Raw genomic sequence first — 20,273 nt, 5'->3', positions numbered from 1 at the left:
AGTGCTACAGGAGTCGGGTGGAAGAAAGGTAAGGAGATGCTTAGTAGAAGTCTAAATTCCACTTACTCTTTCAGATGATTTAATCCTTGGCATTGCACAGCTGGCGGTTCACAGACATAGGAAAAGCTAAGGTTAAGAAGGCATTTCCATTTTATATATCTGTTTTTCATTTGAGTGCTTGAAGAAACTCATTTCTGTGCTAAGAATAAAGACTACTCACCACAGAAATCAAAAAATTTTGGGTTTTTTTTTAATATTTCATGATATTGGAAATATTTGAACATGCAGGAAATATTTTTCACCACTTAAAAATTGTTCAGGTGTCTTGTATTTAGTTGACAACTATTTTTAAAAACTGACACACTTAGTGATAGCATGGAGCACTGTTGATCTATTTGAAGACAGTTTACAAATAAAACTATCCGTGTTTAAAAACCACATTCCAATGTAGGTTCAGTCTGCTGCTTCTGCTATTCTGGAGAATGAATCAAAGTTGTAATGCTCTGGATACAAGGTATACTGGTAAATGTACCTCTGGTATAACTGGAGTACTTCATGTTCAAATCCACAAAGCTGTGCAACTCAGCTGTGGGTGCCATACTGCACACAGCTACTGCAACATAAAATTGGACAGCACATATAATACAAAATATTACATATTCATAAAAGGATGGTGTAAAGATTGTTGTGCAGCCCACAACTGAATTTTCTGACTGGCATGTTTGAAATCTCATCCCTAAAACTCCACTAACACGGTTTTGTTTGGCATTTTTTGGACAGTGCTCTATATTTTGTTCACGTGGGCAGCAGGGCCTGAATTTTAAAAATTGGGGTGGGGCGGGGCGTCAGGAATTTGTGATACATCCATCCTAGAAATCTTGCAAATTTCTTTTCATGGCCATGCAAACCAATAAGGAAATATTCATGCAAACAGAATAAGTTAGCCAATCAATCATTTAATGACAACGGGACTAGATATGTGGTTAAAGTGCTTTGCTGGATCAGGGCCTAATATTCTACAGTATGAAGTACCAGGTTGGGCGAAGAACACTAGCTGTACAGAATCTCCAGCTGCAATCGGAAGTCCATAACTGCACCAAAACATTTAGTTTACATATTTTCAATAGGCATCAGCATTTTGTTTCTCTTGAGTTATGCACAGATGTATGGTAGGCTTCCACCTCCTGCTCCCCATGAAAAGTTATTGTAAAAATGATGCTACTGGCTTCCATGTTTGTGCTTCAATGATTACAAAGCTGACTTAAAAAAAAAAAAAAGGTAGCACCACTAGCCAAAAAGTAAAGCCATGTTGTTTCCCGAGCTATTCACCCCAATTACCTTCAAAACTCTGCCTTACACCTGTACAATAACCATTGTTGCCTTCAATGAGTCTGCGCAGGCAATCCCAAGGGCGGAATTTGTCCCAGAAATGGAGTAACAGTTCTGTGCAAAACAATAAAATTCACTACTTTTCCATAGCTTTGCTGACTCTGCACTACTAGTGAAATATAAATGTAGGCCAAGAATTTTAAGCTTGCATACCTAAAGTTAAGCACCTACGTAAGTCACCTAATTTTCAGAGTTACCCAATATCTGGAGCTCCACTGACTTCAATAGGAGCTGTAGGTTCTCAACACCTCAGAAAGTTAAGCCACTTATTTATATACGGATTTAGATGCCTATTTTTGCAAACCTTGGTACAGAACAATAAATGAACACCATTAGTAACTTAACTGAATTGCTGTATAACTAACAGCCAATAAATGTATATTAAAATGGTGGAGGAGGAAAGGGAAGTCAGGAGTCACTTCTGATCACTTAAAGAGGAATAAATTTCATTTAAAAGGGCTATTTTAATGGAGTGCTCTGATCTCGGATATAAACATTATGACTTCAATGGGATGGCTAGCTCAAAGAAAAATAGTTGACAGCCATTGTACAATGGAAATACATAATTCTGGTCCATTCTAACTGTAATCACTCATGATTTTACAGTACAAAATTATGAACACTTATAATTTCACTAAAACAGGATACTAAAAAACAAATATTTTACTCATACATATGAAATGTGGTAAATGCTGTCCCTTAACCTCTACATAATGTCGAAGTCATGAGAGTCCCTGTTCAATAGGCTTTAGCATGCCATCAATTCACAAATTAACTATTAATGGTAAAATATCCATTTAACCATGTGTACTAGCTTTCTTCAAATGCAAGGATTTACCCCAAGAGGCAAGACACATCATGCTTTCATGTTCTATTCATTCTCTGCTCTGAAAACTTCCTTCCCAACTTCCTTGGGAGATGAAGTCTTTCACATATAGTTTCTACCATAAAATAAACCAGTTCCAAAAACTGATGCTATATAACAACTGTTTGGTGATTTTCATGCAATGAGTTTATGGGAGTTAAATGTTCACAGCACAACAGTAAGTTTCACAATTAAACTTGCATCAACAGTTTGCAATGGGAGGCCAAGGACCAAAAGGGTACAATTCAGATAGCAGGACCAGAAAAAACAAGTTTGGTCACCCAGTCTGACGTCGTATTTTGTAGAGCTTCTCACCACATGACTGACATTAATGTCTTTAGCCTTTTTTTAAAAAAAAAAAAAACAACCTCCTTAACAATGGTGCTTCAATCACACATCTTGAGAGTCTATTCTGCTCTCCAGTTGCGCTTAAGAACTTTTCTCTGCCTTCCTTAGCTTCAGGCTATTGTTTCTTGTCCTATTGTGTTTTGAGATTATGAATAGTTCTCTTACTTCATTTATATTAGTTGTTACCGTGAAATAATTTCTCGATTGATCATCGTCCCTCACCTGCAGCCCCTCTCCTAGCGTATGGTAAAGCATGAAGTTTATACTTCTACTTAATGTTATACTGTCTCCGGTGTTCTCATGTTAGTTGGCTATTTGCGCTCATGTTTTTTTCAGACTTGTTTCCATCCAGCTAAAAAAAGGTCTTCCATTCATGCTATTTTTCTCGCCAAGGTAAATGACTTTACTACTGCTTATTCTTTGTCTGTGCTCCAAACGTGTGCTAGCCATTTAAACTTTACACTTCATTAAAATGGACTTATATTGGTTCAAATAGCCCACTGTTTTACTCATTCCAGAGAATTCTGCAATCCCACCAAAGTAGTATTATTTACTCAACTGGGACTTCATCATCAGGACTGTAGTACATAGTAAGGGCAGGAAGTTTTGTATTGCCAGCTGACAAGCTGTACTTTCCGATTCTGTCAGACTAGAAATTTTCACAAGAATTAAATTTATTTTAAAAAAAATTGAGAAATTTCACAGTGGCTGCTTTTCAGTGTTAATAGCTCCAACTCCTTATTTCTTACACATACATACAAAGGATTTAACCAGACTATGAATTATTTTCAGTTTTTAAAAATAATGAAGATAAAAAGGCACACAAAACTAGAGCACTAAAGGTTTAAGAAAATTCCCGCAGAGATCAAGTTCCTGGCTGGAAAAGTATAGTTCTCAGCTTCTATGACAACCAGCCATATCAAACAGTGTTAGAGGCCAGCAGATAGCAGAAGGTGTTGCTGGTTTCTTCCTGCCCTTCGGTAGAGCCACTGGAATAGCAAGGACTGCTGCAGTGGTTGGTGTGTCAGAGTATCATGGAATGGGAAGCAATGCATCTATGTAAGGTGCCAAAGAGAGCATCTTCCACATGGGTATCTCGAGTCCTCTCACTCCTTTGCTACCATGCCCCCTCCACTTCTTCTCCTAATGCATAATGAAGGAAAGGTATGTAGTGTATTGTCAGACACAATGAAAGCATTGTGTGTTTGGAAGAGCAGAGTCTTATGTCTGAGAACACATCATGGCCTGAGAGTGAACCAAGACTCTTACAGGAAATAATGGGGACAGAGCACACTTCTTTCCAGAAGCAGTTGCTTGGTGGAAATGAGAGTGGAGTACCCTGCTTCCTCCCTCTTCCCTTCCAGCAAAGCAGAGAACAGTGACAAAGTCGCTCCTGCTGATGCGTGGCATCCTATTCCACTGTGCAGAATGCAGAGCTGAGCCCGACAGCATGACACAGCAACAAGAGTGTTCTCTGCATCACAAGACAAAACTACATTCACCAATCTGACTCACTACTGGTGAGAAGGTAAGTGTACTATTCCAGTTCTGTTAATAATCAAACTGAATTATGAAAGATCTATTAAAATAGACTCAAACATGCTCTTCTGGGTGCAAATTTTAATGACACTTTCAAATTCAAGGCAAATTTATTAAGTTAAATTTAGATTCTGAAATTGAAGGATTGTAACAATGATAGTGCTGACAGTCTGGTGTTACAGCTTACACAAATTCAGAAGCTCAATGCAAACCGCTAAAGTACTATGCCATGTTAAGGATGCCCCACAGTTCCCCAACAGCTCCAGTTCACAATGTATAAAACCTATGATAAAATCTTAGTTTAAAAACAAGCGCCATATAAATTCACTAAGTTGTAAACTTAAAAATTAAAAGCATTAATAAGAGAAAGGATCATGCTATACTCACAATTCTACAACCTGACCTGCTTACCACAGGTCAGAGGTGGTTAGCGACATCCTTAAAATCTCATTTCCCCTCTTTCCTGACTGCATTCGCTTGCAGTTAGCATTTTTTTTTTTTTTTTTAAATCTTTACCAGTGTGCTTAATTCACTTGGATTGGTTTTATCCATCCTCCCTTTTCATAACTTTAAGAACCCTTGGACCAATCCTAGAATCTATACACAGGCAAACGTCTCTCAGCCACCTGTCCAATTTTAAAGACATCAGAAATCTGAAATTCAGCACGCGCGGGGGGGGGGGGGGGGGGATGGGGATGTAAAATAGTTTCAGGTACTACACATGCCTTGAAGTCTCCATACCAGTTTTTATGGGTTTACAATCATTTTCCTACTTTTAAAACTGGTTTCTCGCACCCTGTTACTATGTGAAAGACACACACAAACAGGTGAAAAAAACAGACTGACTAGAGAGGAAGCAGTGAAAGTGACTTACACATAAAGTGCTCTGAAGTGCATGAAGAAAAAGATTTGTCTGATCTTTATCATTACAAGCAACATTTATGAATGAGACGCAAATTGAAACAAAGTGTGATTTAAATTAACTGTGTACCTATAAAAATCAGTAGAAATACAACAGATTTGGATTTTGTACTTATATGTAAACTTATACGTAAATACTAAGAGCTGTGCTCTTTATTGCACACATGGATTCCCACTGTGAACTTATTTGTGTATGATGTTAACGCACTGCCTAGGAAGGTGTTATCTTGACTCATTTTGCAATACAAAGTCTACATACATGAAAATGTAATGGAAAAATATTTATTAAGATCTGTTTATCTATTTGAAAGATTTCAAGGGCATTAAAAATAAAATAATGAAGAAAGATTTCCATACTTAAAACATCTGAAGATCAAAGATTGTTTGAAATTGACTTGATTTAATAATCAGTCCCTGTGTAAACTGAGACAAGAGCCACCTACAAATGAGATAACTTTATGAAGAACCAATATATATACTCTGACTCAAGAAAAAAGAAACTACCTAAACACCAAAAGGGAAGTTGCCTATATTTTAGGAAACTGAGCTATTAGGACAGATGACAAGTTGAGAGGTTGACATGTCAAAATGTGAGGTGTATCTGACAGGCTAAGAGAACAGCAGCCAGAGGAAACAGCTTATTAATATGGCAGCTGTAACACTATTGCTTTTACCCTCTCTCTTCAATGACTGAAGTTTATAGATTAATTTTCCACAGGATATCCTGAGGGGAGTTCATCTTTATGTTCCTTTTTATGGCTTCTCTGCTATATTTAGAAATATAGCAGTCTGACTTATATTGGGGAAATACCAGCTATTATTTCAAAGAGAAAATTATCTCTCCTCTTAAAAGGGTGTAGATAACAGCAGAGTATTTAACACCCTATGTACTAATAATGGGCACAGAAAAGAGTGCAGTTACTGCTCTAAAGAGGTAATAGGGTTAACAATTTTAAGGCAAAAGGACGTTGACACGACTGTACACACAATTATAAAATGGCTTCATTGAAAGCTGCAATATAATTTACACGAGATACTACACGGGTCAGACATTTCTTCAGATGCATGCTCACAATGGAATTTTACAACTTCTTCACCAGTCCAATTATGCTGTCACTGAGCATTATTCAATTACATTTTTTCTTCTACATTTTCCCTTATCAGATTTGGAACCACTTGTGATGTTTACATATTAATCTTAAATCAGAAAATGTAGTGCCCGCCTGGAGTCTAGAATCCCCTGCCCACATTTTACTTGTTAGGCATATAGAGTCCAGGTACGTAATACAATATTGTTCCCTAAACAGGAGGCATCTAATCTAATACATACACCCTACAGCAAAAAACAACCAAAACCAAGAACACCTACTAAAGGAGACTGGTGGCTGAGGAGATCACAGAAAAGCCAAACCAAAGAGATGTCACTTTTAGGAAGTGTCGCAAGGTACAAGACTCAGACTCTGTTAGACTGCAAGTGGAAAGGCATTACAGAGCCAAGAATCTGCTACTGAAGATACCTTCTCAGTAGCTCCAGGACTCCATCCCCAGATGGAAAGAAAAACATTCCCACTAATGGTATATTCTGAAAGGGATACATGGGAGAGGATCTCGGAGACAGCCAGGTGCTAGAACATCTGTAAATAATCTTTGAATAAGCAGTGGACTGGCAACCAGTGCAGTGCACAGCGATAGTATAGTCTTCTCTCTACAGGTCTTTAAAAAGCAAGCAGCCATATTTTACTCTAAGAGAAGCATCTGAGTGATGTTCAGTGGTAGCTACATGAGAGCACATTTCAGTAGTCTACTTGGAGATGACAAAGACATAAATAATGAGGGCACAGTCTGTGTGGGAGGGGAAAGGACGTATTCTTTAGCCAGCCAAGAAACTGAAGAAGGCAGCATTTCCAGCAACTGCTACTACCTGGGATTCAAGAACTACAAACAAATCTATCAACTGTGAAAAACAGCTGATTTCTACCCTCAAAATAAGTGTGCAGTCACATACCCCAGCCAATTCCTCAAAACTCTTTCCAATATCAACAAGCATCCTGCCATCTTAACTGGTTTTAGCACACCAGCTAGCATCAGTTTTGATTACTGTTTCCAACACTAGAAAAGCAAAGAGCAATGTTCAGGTTCTCCAAGGGAAAACAGAACAAAAAAAATCCCACAAAGATGAGCATCACTAGCATAATGGTGACATAGCAGGCCCATAACATCTCAATACCTCCTCTACCAGCTTCACAGACTTGTTGAAAAGAAAGTGGGCCAACAATGGAATATTGTGAGACCTCTTATGCTAGAGCCCTCATGGAAAATGAGCAACCTTCTAGCCCTCTGGGATCTCTTAGAAAGAATGATTAAAGCCACCTTAAGAACATTAACACCTCAGGATCAACAGTATCAAAGACTGCTGATAATATATTAACATTAATATCAAACCCCTTTCAGCATCCTGAGATCTACCACAAGGGGGACAAATTAAGTCCTGAGAACTAGCAGAGGACAAAACAGCTGTATGAACCTAAGAGTTAAAAAAACAACAAAAAAACCCACCCGATCACCTCTCATTGCGACTACATCCGAGGAGGAAAACCTGAATCTTTCCTTTTTTCATTTATTTTCAAGGCTATTTAATTCTGTCCTAAGTTACCCTCCTCTCACATTAATGGAATTTCTTCTTCTCAGGTCTTATCTACACTTACCAGGGGATTGACTAGCAGAGAACGATGCATCGGCAGTCGATTTAGCAGGTCTAAGACCCGCTAAAATTGACCACAGTTCGCTCTCCCGTTGACTCCTGTACTCCACCGGATTGAGAAGAGACGGGGGAGTCGACGGGAGAGCATCACATAGCGTGCACCCCATGGTAAGTAGATCTAAGTTACGTTGACTTGAGTTACACTATTCACTTAACTCAAATTGTGTAGCTTAGACTGAATTTCCCCTGTAGTGTAGACAGGGCCACAGACTGTAAATTCTTTGCGAGAAGTACCATGTCCTCATATGCATTTTTACAGAGCCCATTACAATAGGGCCCTAATCCCAACTGGGTTTACCACATACAGCTACGACATTAGTATTAAATTATAATGGTTGTAAATGGCTGTTGCCAGGGCTGCTACATTCTGTACAAGGAGCAGAAACCTTTGAAATTGACACAGTTACACATTGCCAAAGAAACCAGCACACGCACATACACAAACACACAAATTAAGATACCCAGTTCTCATCTATTTTTAAAAACCCCTCATGTTTCAAGTGTTTAACAATGGCTCCTCGGAGACTGAACTACAGGCACATCAATTTCAAAGGCCTGTGCAGAACTGAGCAACTCCAGCAACAGAATAGGGCTTTAAAGTGGACACTCCAGGAACGAAACACCCAACTGCCTCAGGTTGGGCTCAAAGAGCAGCAAAAGTGCTGTTGGAAGGGAGGAACAGCAGCAGAGAACCATTGAGAGAAAACATCTAGGGTCAGAGTAGTTTCAACAATTTGTTTTAAAATAATCTCCTCTCACCCACCACCACCCCAGAGCAGCCCCACTCCACCCCCATATTGCCTGAAGTGGCTGGCCCAAACCTTCCATAAGGTATTCATGCACAGCAGACCGAACCATGATGATGTCAAGATTCAAAAAGGAAATCTGAGATGGAGAGAACTCTTAGGCTTGTAAAATATACCTAAAAATAAATCTCATAATAGTTAATTGTATTTAAGAATTGCTCCCCAAAAACTTTAAGTTACCTAAGTATACCACCACGCTCCAAAGCATACTTTTCCAGTCAACTATACACACTGTGTGTACATATAATATAACGAAGGGAGACACAACCTGCTAAGTACTACTACACAGACAGCGTACTCATGCAACATAGTTTCAGAGTGCAATGAATACAAAAATTTAACACAGTAGCTGAATATGTCATGACCTGAAAAACTGTTTTTCCTAACAAAGCAGGTATCACAACTATATCTGCAACGTTATACTTATTCATCTTATGAAATCACTGCAATTGTAACTGCAAACTAATGTACATAAAAGTGATATGGTTTCTTTGTAAAGTTATGGCATGATCTTACCTCTCATCCTCACCATCAACAAGATGAGTTGTCAATGGCAGTACCTTCAGTGGAAAAAGGGAAGCAGAGGATGTTATGTTGCTGCCGCTCCCATCTGAAACAGCCGACGCTCCACCACCACCTTCACCACTGGCAGCTTGAGGTAAACCAACTAAGGAAGGATCTGTAGGGCGCCTCCCATCTTCGATTTGGCTCACAACTGACTGAGTTAGTGATTGTGCAGAGAACTGGGTAGTGCTGAGCGGTATCTGTTGTGGCACATTCTGTGCCACTGGCATACTTATACTAGTTGTTATCAAGGGAGGCTGACTAACACTTTGAACCAAATTCCCATTTTGCACAGCTGAAGCTTGTGCTATGTTCTGTGATGGACCCAAAATTACAGGAGCAGAAGGTATACCAGGAGGTACATTTGAACTAGCTTGACTTGGTGCAGGAACAGTACTAGTAGAAGGTATAGGGCTAACTGCAGGCAATGGTTGGCTGGTCATTCCTTGAACTACAGTTTCCACTTGTGCCTGGGGTTGTACAGATAAAGCATTTTGTGAAGCAATGACCATTTGCGGAGGAAGGCTTGAAGCACCAGCTTGTAGCCCCTGCTGAATTATCCCAGTCTGAACAGGCTGCACCACTTGTGAAGACGGAGGAGCAGCACTTTGCTGCATAACTGAAGGTGTAATTTGGTTTGCAACAGGTGGCTGCTGCACCACAGCAGGTACACTTCCTTGTTGTCCAATGTTAACAATTTGACCACTAGTACCTACAGATGGCATTGCTGTCTGAGCATGTGCAACAGGCTGAGCTGGTGCCACAGCAGGGTGTACTTGTACAGAAGGTTGGATGCTTGGTGCCTGAGCAACAGGAACAGGTGTTCCTGCTCCTACTCCTGTAGAGCTGGATTGCACAGCAGGCACTGGAGGCTGAAGTATCTGCTGATGTTGTATGTAGTCCGGTATGGTCCCGGTCACGCAACTCTGATTCACCGGTTTAACTCGTGCTGCGGCCATCTGCGTAGGAAGTGTCTGTTGTTGTCCATACTGTAACTGCTGTTGTGGTACAACAGGCAAAGTCTGCACAGGCTGTGAGGGTTGAGAATATGGTAGCTGCTGTTGAGCCACACTTGGAATGGCAGGTTGTTGGTGACCTAAAGATGACACACCTACCACATTAACTGGAGTTGGCTGAACACCAGTAACAGTTGTTAGACTAGCCTGCGCTGAAGGCTGGACTCCTTGCTTTTGCTGTGGATAGTTTACTTCTTGAGAAGGCAACTGTACTTGTGAAAGCTGTGACTGAGAAATACTCTGTGGTATACTGGATGCTGGAATAGTCTGAGGTCCAGTACTACTAAAATCCATCTGTTGTGGACCCACACCTTGAAATGTCTGCTGTTGTATCACAGTAGGTGCTCCCATTTCCCCGCTTCCCACACTTTCTGTGTAGTGACTCAGTGTGCTTACATTGCTGCTAACAGAACTCCCACTGGTGCTCTCCCTTTCAGAAGTCACTTCAAATGGATTTTGTTTTATAGTCTCTACCACTTTGTTTACTGCTACTCCTTCTGTAACTGCTACAGTGTTTTCTTTATCATAGAATTCAGTGCATATCCATCTACCTTTTTTAAAAGGTTCAGAACTAGAATCTAATTTTACGACTCTAAACCTTGATGTGCCAGCTGCAGGCTGCTGCTGACTTGATCCTACTGCCATTCCTGCAGTTGGATTAGTAACATTATTAATGATATTAGAGGAAGCACTCGTACCATTGCCGACACCACTCAAGATATTCACATTAACATTGCTGCTCGCTCCAGACAAAGCATGTACATTAGCAGCACTTGTGATGTTGCTTAAGTTTATATTAACGTTACCAAGCATGCTGCTTGTCATACTAGGACTACCACCGCCCACATTACTTAACGTACTAGTTCCAGTAACAGGACTTACACCTACACTGCCAGGAGTACTCATAGTGCGAATATTAGACAGGGCAGATGCAGGTGTACCAGTGGATGATGCAGCAGAAACTGGTGCAGTTGTGATAACATTGTCAGAGCTTCCAGCTGTGGACAGCTTTCTAAATGATGGACTTGGGGGTGGTCCTCCAGAAGCTGGTGTACTGCCCACCCCAGGATGCGATGGATGATGATGCCCATGATGGTGATGATGAAGGTGGTGGTGATGGTGAGCATGATGGGGGTGAACATTTCCATTGATCACAACACTCTGCTGTGGGTGATGAGGCAAAGGGGTATGCTGCTGAGGAAGGTGAGGCTGGTTTGGAGAGATAGCCCCAGGAGTCTCAGCCTCTTGGAAGTTATTTAAAGTCTCTTCGGAGGAGCTCCGTTCAGGTTCACCCAAGTCAGTGGCCCTGGATAAAGAAACATCCAAAATTTCTGAAGACGACAGGTCTTCAGTGTGGGACTCATCCAGGTCGTCGTAGCTTTCTGTGTCCTCCGCTATGCTGTTGTTAGAGCTCATACTGGCGGAGATCTGAGCTGGGGTCACGCTGGTAATTTGGAAGCCACTTTTCTTTTTCATTTGGGCTCCAGCCTGTGCAAGAGGCTGTGGCTGGAGTTGAGACTGGGCGAGGAGGTTCAGGCTTTGTGGAGGAGGGGGTGGAGGCTGTGGACCCGCCGATGAAGATGCTGCAAGAGATGGAGGCGGCGGCTGGATGAGCAGAGGCGGCGGATAATCCTCGGTGGAGAGGGCACCGCTACCAGCGCCGGTACCTGGTGCATTGAGCGCAGTAACGCAGCTGCCGCCGCTGCCCCTTCTAGGAAACATTGCCGGGTGCGCCATCTTCCTAGCACTAATGTCTGCGGCTGAGTCAGGCTGGTGCATTGTACCGGGTTTATTTTAAGAGTGCAATTCCCCGGCCCGGAGAGAGACAGCCACACAGTTAGCTTTGCATGCAACCCAGGGGAGAGGCACCACACACACACACAACCCCCTCTCCCCGCTGGCGCACACAGCACAGGCTGAGACGCCTCAGCACAGCCGGCACTGTCACTAAACCGCCCCTTTTCCTCCTCCTCCTCCTCTCGGGGGCTGGGGGGGGGGGCGAGGCCGGGTCCCTCCGCCGCCTTCAGATCAGAGCCAGTGAATGTGACACTTTCAGTCCTTCGCCGTTCACTTTCCCCTCCGATCTCCACTCCCCCCGAGCCCTCTTCTCCGGGGGGGGGGAGCAAATACCCACGTTATCCGGCCAACTCAGAAAGCAACCGCCCGCCCCCCTTGCCCGGCTCCCAGCCGAGCTGTGTGTAGCTACAGCGGGGTGACTGTGGGCAGGGCAGAGCAGACCTCCCCGCCGCGGGGCCCCGGGGGAGCGGCCGCCGCCGCCGCCTCTGGCGGCCGGGTGCGGAGGAGAGGCGCGGGGGTCTCGGGGGCTCCGCGGAGCGGCGGGCTGGGGCGCCTAGCAGCAGCAAGGCGCAGGCGGATACGTACAAGGCTGGCACGCAGCAAGGCGGCGGCGGCAGCCTGAGCCGGGCAGGGACATTCCCGTCAGTGGCAGCCATGGAGCTGAATCATTTTGGGGTGGTTAGAGAGAGAGGAGGAGGCCGGAACAAGCAGCCAGCCGCCCTCCTCCCCCAGGAGAGCCCGGCGCAGGGAGGGGAGCCGGCCCAGCCTCTCCCCCTCCGCCGCTCCCTCTCGCTGCGGCCGGGCGTTCGCTTCAGCCGCTCTGCCCCGGCTCCCTCGGGCTCACGCCGAGCTCCTCTGCAGAACCAGGCTGGGGATGAGTCGTCCTCCTCCTCCCTCTGCTGGGTCTGTCTGCCCCCCGGCTCCCCCGCTACCGCGACTCGTCCTCCCCCGCCCCCCAGGCCTCCTCACACGGCATTGGAGCACGGCGCCGGAGCTGGGCAAGGGGAGGGATTGGCCGGACAGGGAGGGAGAAGAAGGGAAGTAAGATGGCGGCGGCGCAGGCGCGCTGAGCCCGCAGACATAAAGGCCTGTCTAGAGCCAGCGGACAGAAATAGGTTCGGCTCCGGCCGGCGGAAATTGCCGAGCGGTGACGGACCACTCGGCTGGCCCAGCGAATCCGGGTGGGCGGGGCTGGCCGCGGGGAGAGGGCTGGGCGCCTCCCATTGGCGGAGCGGCCCCCGGGTTATTAATAGGCTCCCGCAGTGCTGGGGGGGGTGGGGGAATGGGGTGACTGCACGGGCTCTACCGCGAGGGAGGGGGGAGATGCCACGGCCACGCCCCGGGCAGAACGTCACTGTCTCAGACCCACGCAGCTCGGGCTGCACCTGATCGGCCCCGGCCCCTCCCCATCCTGTTGCAGAGGTCGCTACAGTGTTAAGTTCTGTATCTTTCCATCGGTTCTAATTTCGATCCAGGCTATTCTCCTTCTCCTCCTCCTCCCCACCCCCCTTTGCTAAGTGAGAAACCTGAGGCTTTATCATCAGGGCTGCCTTTTTCCCGCATCACGTGCCTCTTTTGTGCAACAAACTGCAGTTGCCATGTGGTCCCCCTCTCTCTCCATAGAGGGCTGGGTGGGGGAAGCGGAGAGGTTGGTGGGTGGGGTGCAAATAGCGCCCTTATTGGCTACTGCACAGTTGGTCACTGCAGTTAGTGGAGATGTTTCTGGTGTGACTCATCCTTTCATTGGATTGGGTGAAGCTCTGGAGGTGGGCTCATGCTTTTTAACTCCAGCCTAGCGCAACTCCCCCCCCCCGCCCGTCGCCCCCCAGATTTCCACTCACCTGAAACCTATGAACTACAGCGGAGGAAGATGTGAATTCACAACAATTAAAATGTTTTCAGTTCAATTGTTCCCTCATAAATGTCAGTGCTGTAGATAATATAGTACCTCTTACTGGATTAACCAAAAATTTAGGAATTTATAAATATTTAGGCAGCAAAGATCTTTTCTACAGTGATACAGGCAACAGAGATGATATGATATTAAGGACAGTATATCATCACTGTGTTAAACATTCAAAGCTGCATGTAAAAAAGATGCAACTAATGAATGCAGCTTTTTTAATTTGCTATATCTACATCAAATATATATAGATAAATGTTTCTTATAAAACAGCTATAACTAAAGGAAACACTCCCGTGCAACATTTCACATCTCGCAATTAATATACGTGTTAGTGGTAGCTAAATTATAGTGTAGTAATTTTAAATCCACCAATCAAAATAGCACCCCTTTCAACAGCCTGCAACCAATATTCTGCAAAAGAAGAAAGCTCTCACTTTACTATCAGAAAGAGGAGGCTCAATCTACCCAACTACCCTCTTCCCTCCACAGTGGTTTTGTCTACATGTACACAATTCATTGTGTTAGAAAACATTAACACAACATTAAACAAGATTTTGTCTTTAGTGTGAACAAGAATTTTAAAAGTGTGAGTAAATATGTTTTCTAGCACCATGCACTTCCCAGTATAGAGTGGGCCCATGTAAGAAAAAACTTCATCAAGAGCTAGTCCTTGATCCAGCCAATGAGGTGGCCGAGCAGATCTCTGCATGGAACCACATTAATTTCCACGAGGCTCCAGGAAATGTGCAAGGAGCTGCCCACATGGAGCTCGTTGTAGCATCGGGACCTTATAAACATGTTTAATTTTAATGGGACTACACATGCTGAAAGGTAAGCGTGTGCATAAGTGTTTTCAAAATCAAGCCTAAAGTGGCAAGTCTCCTTCCATTATAAATTCCCGCAATTTTCTCAAAAATTCTTCTTAGGGCTGAAATTTTCCATTATCAGTCTCAGCCCAGAAGGGATTTTTTTTTCTGAACATTTTAGCAAAGTACAGTCAGTTTTAAAATATGTGGTCAGTGAAAACAGGTAGAACTTCCTCCCCCCCCCCCCCCCACTTTAAATAACATTAAAACATTTAAGTGCACATGAATAACTAAAAAGGGACTGAACTTTAAAGTTTGTATGTAACTACTTCCCAATGAGGAATAGACATCAAATAAGTTTGAAAAAAAATAGTAAAATTATAACTGGTTAAATATTTACTTTTGCAAGCATGCTGAAAGAGTTCTGTTCACTTGATATTTTGATAGTTGTATGCAGCTCTACTGGGCTGTAAGCTCCAGTTAACAACAGCTAAGTCCTGATCCTGCAATTGAGTTCTCACAGTTCTGTTACTGCAAATCAGAAACAGAAAGAAAAATAAAGTTCAAATAAGAAAGTTAACTCCGTTATATAATGCACATATTGTACAATAAATTAGACATTTAACAATCCAAACAGTAATCTAGGTTTGTGGACGAATATATGATATAGTCTGATAAGAGTCTTTTACCTAAATAATATTCTTTATGCATACCCTTTTCTTTAAAATCTCGTTGTGAACCTGAATAAAATGTCAGCAGAGTCACATTTACCTGTGTTCTTGTGAATGGTTATTGGTATAGCTGGTTAAAACGAAGAGAGTGGAGGGAATTATCACACAAAATGATGTGATTTGTTTTTCATCCCTCTCCATTTTAAATTTCTTTGTCAAATTAAGCATATTTCATTGAAAATTTAATTTAAAAGAGTCCTTCTTTTCTTCAAAAAATTGTGACCCACTCTGTCTCTTGGTTTCCAGGTTATAAATGAATACTGAAATTGTTGTATAGCTGATACTTCCAGGAAACTGTGGCCTGGCACCTTTTTTATGATCTGAAGGAAAGCTGCAAAGTGAGGGTACTGCTACATCAATCAAATATAAAACTATAGCTGTGACTGCTTCATGTGCTGGATGCAGCCCCCTTGCCTTTGAGCACAACTAATGGTTACGAAGTGGGCACTACTGCAATCCATTCATTACATCTGCTGGAGGTGGAAGACTTCAAGAATGTTGCAAAGGAAGAGGAGTCACTTTGGACTGGACCTTCCCATGTATATGCTTCCCCAAATGTATAACCACAGATGGCCTCAGCCCCCATCCCAGCCCTTGGTGCTACATAGGAAGGCTGTGTGTCAGAAGGAAGATGTCTAGTTCAGCCCAACAATCTTGTAACTTCAATTACTGCAACAGGACAGACTAAATATTTGGATATCTATCTTTTATATATTAAAAATCTTATCAAAAGGGAAACAACAAGAATCTGGCTCCCACCACATATTCTCAAGCTACTGCTCCACAGATATCAGAAACAGCATTATTTTAGTATTAGTAGCTCCTTCACTATGTTACACTAGTAACACACAGGTTTCAGAGTAGCGGCCATGTTAGTCTGTATTCGCAAAAAGAAAAGGAGTGCTTGTGGCACCTTAGAGACTAACCAATTTATTTGAGCATAAGCTTTCGTGAGCTACAGCTCACTTCATCGGATGAATAACACACATTCATCTCTGTTCACACCATCGACTGTATGTGGATGTAAGCTAATTACTAAACCATTCAATAAGCACAGTTTGTTGGCTTTAGTCAAGACTAGGACAGGAACATCGCAAGTCAATTTCCAGGTTTATTGGTAAACCTGTATGGTAGTACTTTTTTTTTTTTTAAGTCACTAACAATAATAAAAAATGAAGTGTTTTGCTATGGAGCTGCAATAGTTACTTGAGATAGTGGTTTAGCATTCTATGGATTGGTTGTTGTTTTTTGATTGTTTTTAACTGGTGACTATATTTAATCTATAAAGGTGACCTACAAAGGCTTGTGCAACCTTTTTTGTTCTTTAAATAAGTCCTAAAAGGAATTCTCTCACCCTTCATCTCCCAAAAAGTTTGATTCTGCTTCCCTTTTTTTCTTAGAAAAAACAGGAATGTCATGTCTTGAATTTTCTTTTTTTGTTGGATGATTTATTGGAGGATTCAAAAACACATAGTGGGAGATTTTTCAGCGTGCAAGCGAAGGGCAGCAGTGTTGAATCTTTAGCAAATACAATTTCTTCCAAGTTTAGTTAAGTGTTGACAAAAACTAAGAATTTTAGCTATCTTAGTAAAAATATCATACCCTCTCCATTAAGCTGGTTTAACCCTCTTGGTTTGGTACTAGTGAATTGTAATCATACTAAACCATCTGTAAAGTAATTTTTTAAAATGTCACTGCATGGTTTCTCAAGCCGTGCCATGTGGGTAGGTTGCACAGTAGTTAGCCCTTTTCATGAACATTACATTCAAATGCAAATTTGATTAAAAAGGTTTAAAAGCTTTGTTTTATCATTCAATTACAGCATGTAAACATTGAACACAGAGCTCTAGTACAATGGTAAAGGTTAAAAGAAAATGTTCAGACCTTCTGTTGCTCATACATTATCAGCCAAAGCAACTGCCTGATCTTATTGCTGTTACCCATCATCCTCTCTTCTACTCCCCCACCTTTACCTCCATTTGCAATCATCACTCATCAAATTACATCCTAAATATGGGCTCAATTCTGGAAGGCCTTTGATAAATATTCCTTATTCATAGATGTAAAGTCAAGCATTTAAATTAGGGTTTACAGGATAGAGCCTTTAGCTTTTAAACTTTTTGGGTCTTTTATTAGTTTGTTATGTACCACACCATATTTATGATGCAACTTAAATAAAATCAACGATCAAATAATTTACAGAAAATAGTTTGCTTGCCAAATATAGCCTCCTTTTGTCCTTGCTGAATGTCCATGAGCAGACTGTGATTCCCTCAGATTTCCTCAACTGGTTTTTGTGGTTTCTTTTACTCTTTATGAATTAATTATGAATAGTTAGATTGGGGTATTTATTACTCAATGGTGGAAAGCTGAGCTGTTTTGGTTAGTTGTGAGTGGGCGCATAATACACATGGTATTGTTTCTTTTCACTGACTGGGACCCTACTGAGGAAAGCACTTAAGCACATGCACAAATCCATCTCTATTCAGAAAATCATTTAAGGGTGTGCTTAACTTAAGCATGTGGCACTTAAGCACATGCTTAAATTCTTCCTTAGATAGGGATGCTTTTCTGATTCAGGGCCCAAAGGAGTGTTGTATGGTATGGAACTAGGTATGGAACTAGAGGTGCTGGGGGTGTTGCAGCCCCCTTGGCTTGAAGTGTATATACAGGGTTTGCAGTTTGGTTCAATGGCTCTCAGCAGGCCCACTATACAAATTTTTCTAGCACCCCTGCACCTACTGCCAAAATAAAGATCTTCTACAACTTTTTAAAATGTATTAGCACCTATTAGCTTGTGGTTTTAGCAATAACAACCTGCCCAGCAGTTTTTCAGCTTTAGGATCTGTGTTGTCATACCACATACTCATAGATTATATTAAAATGGGAGGTGTTGTGAAAAAACAGTTAGGACAAATAAATAATACAAAGAGACCTACATGTTAATAATAAAATGAGATTCAACATGGGAAAAGATGCAAACCAGAACTGTACAGTTAGTGAAAAAAATCTGAAGCACACATACTCAGTGGGAGGGAGAAATCTGGCAAACAAGAATACTGCAAGGAAATTAGAATGATAGTAAACAGCAAATTAGACATGAGTTTGCAATTTGATATAGCTGCAAGAAGACACTTGTAATCTTTGGAAGAATAACACAAGGAGTATGGGGAATAAACAGGAAGAACTGGAAGTATTAGTACATAAGCTAAATTATTACTTAACTGACATCACAGAGACTTGGTGGGATAAATCTCATGACTGGAATATTGGTACAGAGGGGTATAGCTTGGTCAGGAAGGACAGGCAGGGGGAAAAAAGGAGGAGGTGTTGCATGATACATCAAGAACATACACACTTGTTCTGAGGTCGATAAGGAGGTGAGAGGCAGACCAGTTGAAAGTCCCTGGGTAAAGATAAAAGATGGGAAAATAGGGGCTATGTCAACATGATAGGGGTCTACTATAGACCATCAAATCAGGAAGAGGAGGTGGATGAGGTATTTCTAGAATAAACAACAGCAATATCCAAAACACAAGATCTGGTAGTAATGGGAGACTTTAACTACCAAGACATCAGTTGGAAATTTTCCAATATGTTCATGGTATGTATTGGGGACAAATTCTTTAACAAAGTGGAGAAGTAACCAAAGAGACAGACATCCTCAGTTCTCCTCCCAACAGGGAGGAATTGGTTGCAAATCTGAAGGTGGAAGGCAACTTAGGTGAAAGTGATCATGAAATGACAGATCTCCGTATTCTAAGGAAAAGGAAGAGTGAGAGCAACAGAATAAGGACAATGGACTTTAAAAAACAGACTTTAACAAACTCAGAGAACTGTTAGGTAAGGTCCCATGAGAAGAAAATCTAAGGGATAAAGGAGTTCAGGAGAGATGGCAATTTCTCAAGGAGACCGTATTAAAGTCACAACTTCAACTATCCTGATGAGAAGGAAAGATAGGAATAATAGTAAGAGGCAATATTGCTCCATGAGGAACTCTTTAGTGACTTGAAAGTCAAAAAGGAATCCTACAAAAAGTGGGAACATGGACAAATTGCTTAGGAGAAGTGCAAAAGAATAGCACAAGCATACAGGGACAAAACTCAGAAAGGCTAAGGCACAATATGAGTTACACTTAACAAGGGACAGAAAAAGGCAATAAAGAGGTTCTTTAAATATATTAGGAACAAGAGAAAGATGAAAGAAAGTGTAGGTTCTCTGCTTAGCAGGGAAGGAGAGCTAATAACTAATGACATCAAGAAGGCTGAGGTGTTTATTACCAATTTTGCTTCAGTCTTCACTAGAAAGGTTAATGGTAACCAGATACTCAACACAATTAGGGGAGGGAATGCAAGCCAAAAATAGGGAATTAACAGGTTACAGGATATTTAGATAAGTTAGATGTTAAGTTGATAGGGCCTGATCCAATTCATTTTAGGATACTTAAGGAACTATCTGAAGCAATCTCAGAAAAGGAACTATCTGAAGCAATCTCAGAACCATTAGCAATTATCTTTGAGAACTCATGGATGACTGGAGAAGGGCAGACATAGTACCTATCTTTAAAATGGGGAACAAAGAGGTCCTGGGGAATTATAGACGAGTCAGCTTAACTTCAGTACCTGGAAATATAGTGGAACAAATTATTAAACAATCAATTTGTAAGTACCTAGAGGATAATAGACTTATAAGGAATATCTAGCCTGGATTTCTCAGGAACAAGTCATGCCAAACCAACATGATGTCGTTCTTTGACAGTACTTCTTTGACAAGTACTCCTGTTCTTTTTTCTTTGACGGAGTTATTGGCCTAGTTGATAGGGAG

The 20,273-nt window shown here is 42.0% G+C and overlaps 1 protein-coding gene and 1 long non-coding RNA gene across 18 annotated transcripts in view; one reads left to right on the top strand and one right to left on the bottom strand.

Moving 5' to 3' along the window:
* The window catches only part of TSC22D1 (TSC22 domain family member 1), a 135,830-nt gene extending 122,786 nt beyond the window's left edge, over positions 1-13,044 (bottom strand). For 10 of the 17 annotated variants that reach the window (XR_006286766.1, XR_006286764.1, XR_006286765.1 and 7 more), the window contains exon 1: positions 9,146-13,044. Coding sequence is in view for 9 of the 17 variants with exons in the window: in XM_043533091.1 (XP_043389026.1) it covers positions 9,146-11,988 (2,843 nt within the window). In the remaining 8 variants the exon portion in view is untranslated. Of the gene's footprint in view, positions 1-567; positions 614-5,605; positions 5,610-9,145 lie in introns of those variants that run through there. The other 7 variants (XR_006286767.1, XM_043533121.1, XM_043533117.1 and 4 more) reach the window with 4 other exon arrangements.
* Positions 7,757-17,895, top strand: LOC122463422. Its single transcript, XR_006286774.1, has 3 exons — positions 7,757-7,931; positions 14,520-14,743; positions 15,696-17,895. It is a non-coding gene; the product is annotated as an uncharacterized LOC122463422 (long non-coding RNA).
* Positions 17,896-20,273: the final 2,378 nt, after the last annotated feature.

Source organism: Chelonia mydas, chromosome 1, assembly GCF_015237465.2.
Source record: "Chelonia mydas isolate rCheMyd1 chromosome 1, rCheMyd1.pri.v2, whole genome shotgun sequence".
Taxonomy (NCBI): Eukaryota; Metazoa; Chordata; order Testudines; family Cheloniidae; genus Chelonia; species Chelonia mydas.
This window is presented reverse-complemented; position numbering and strand designations above follow the sequence as displayed.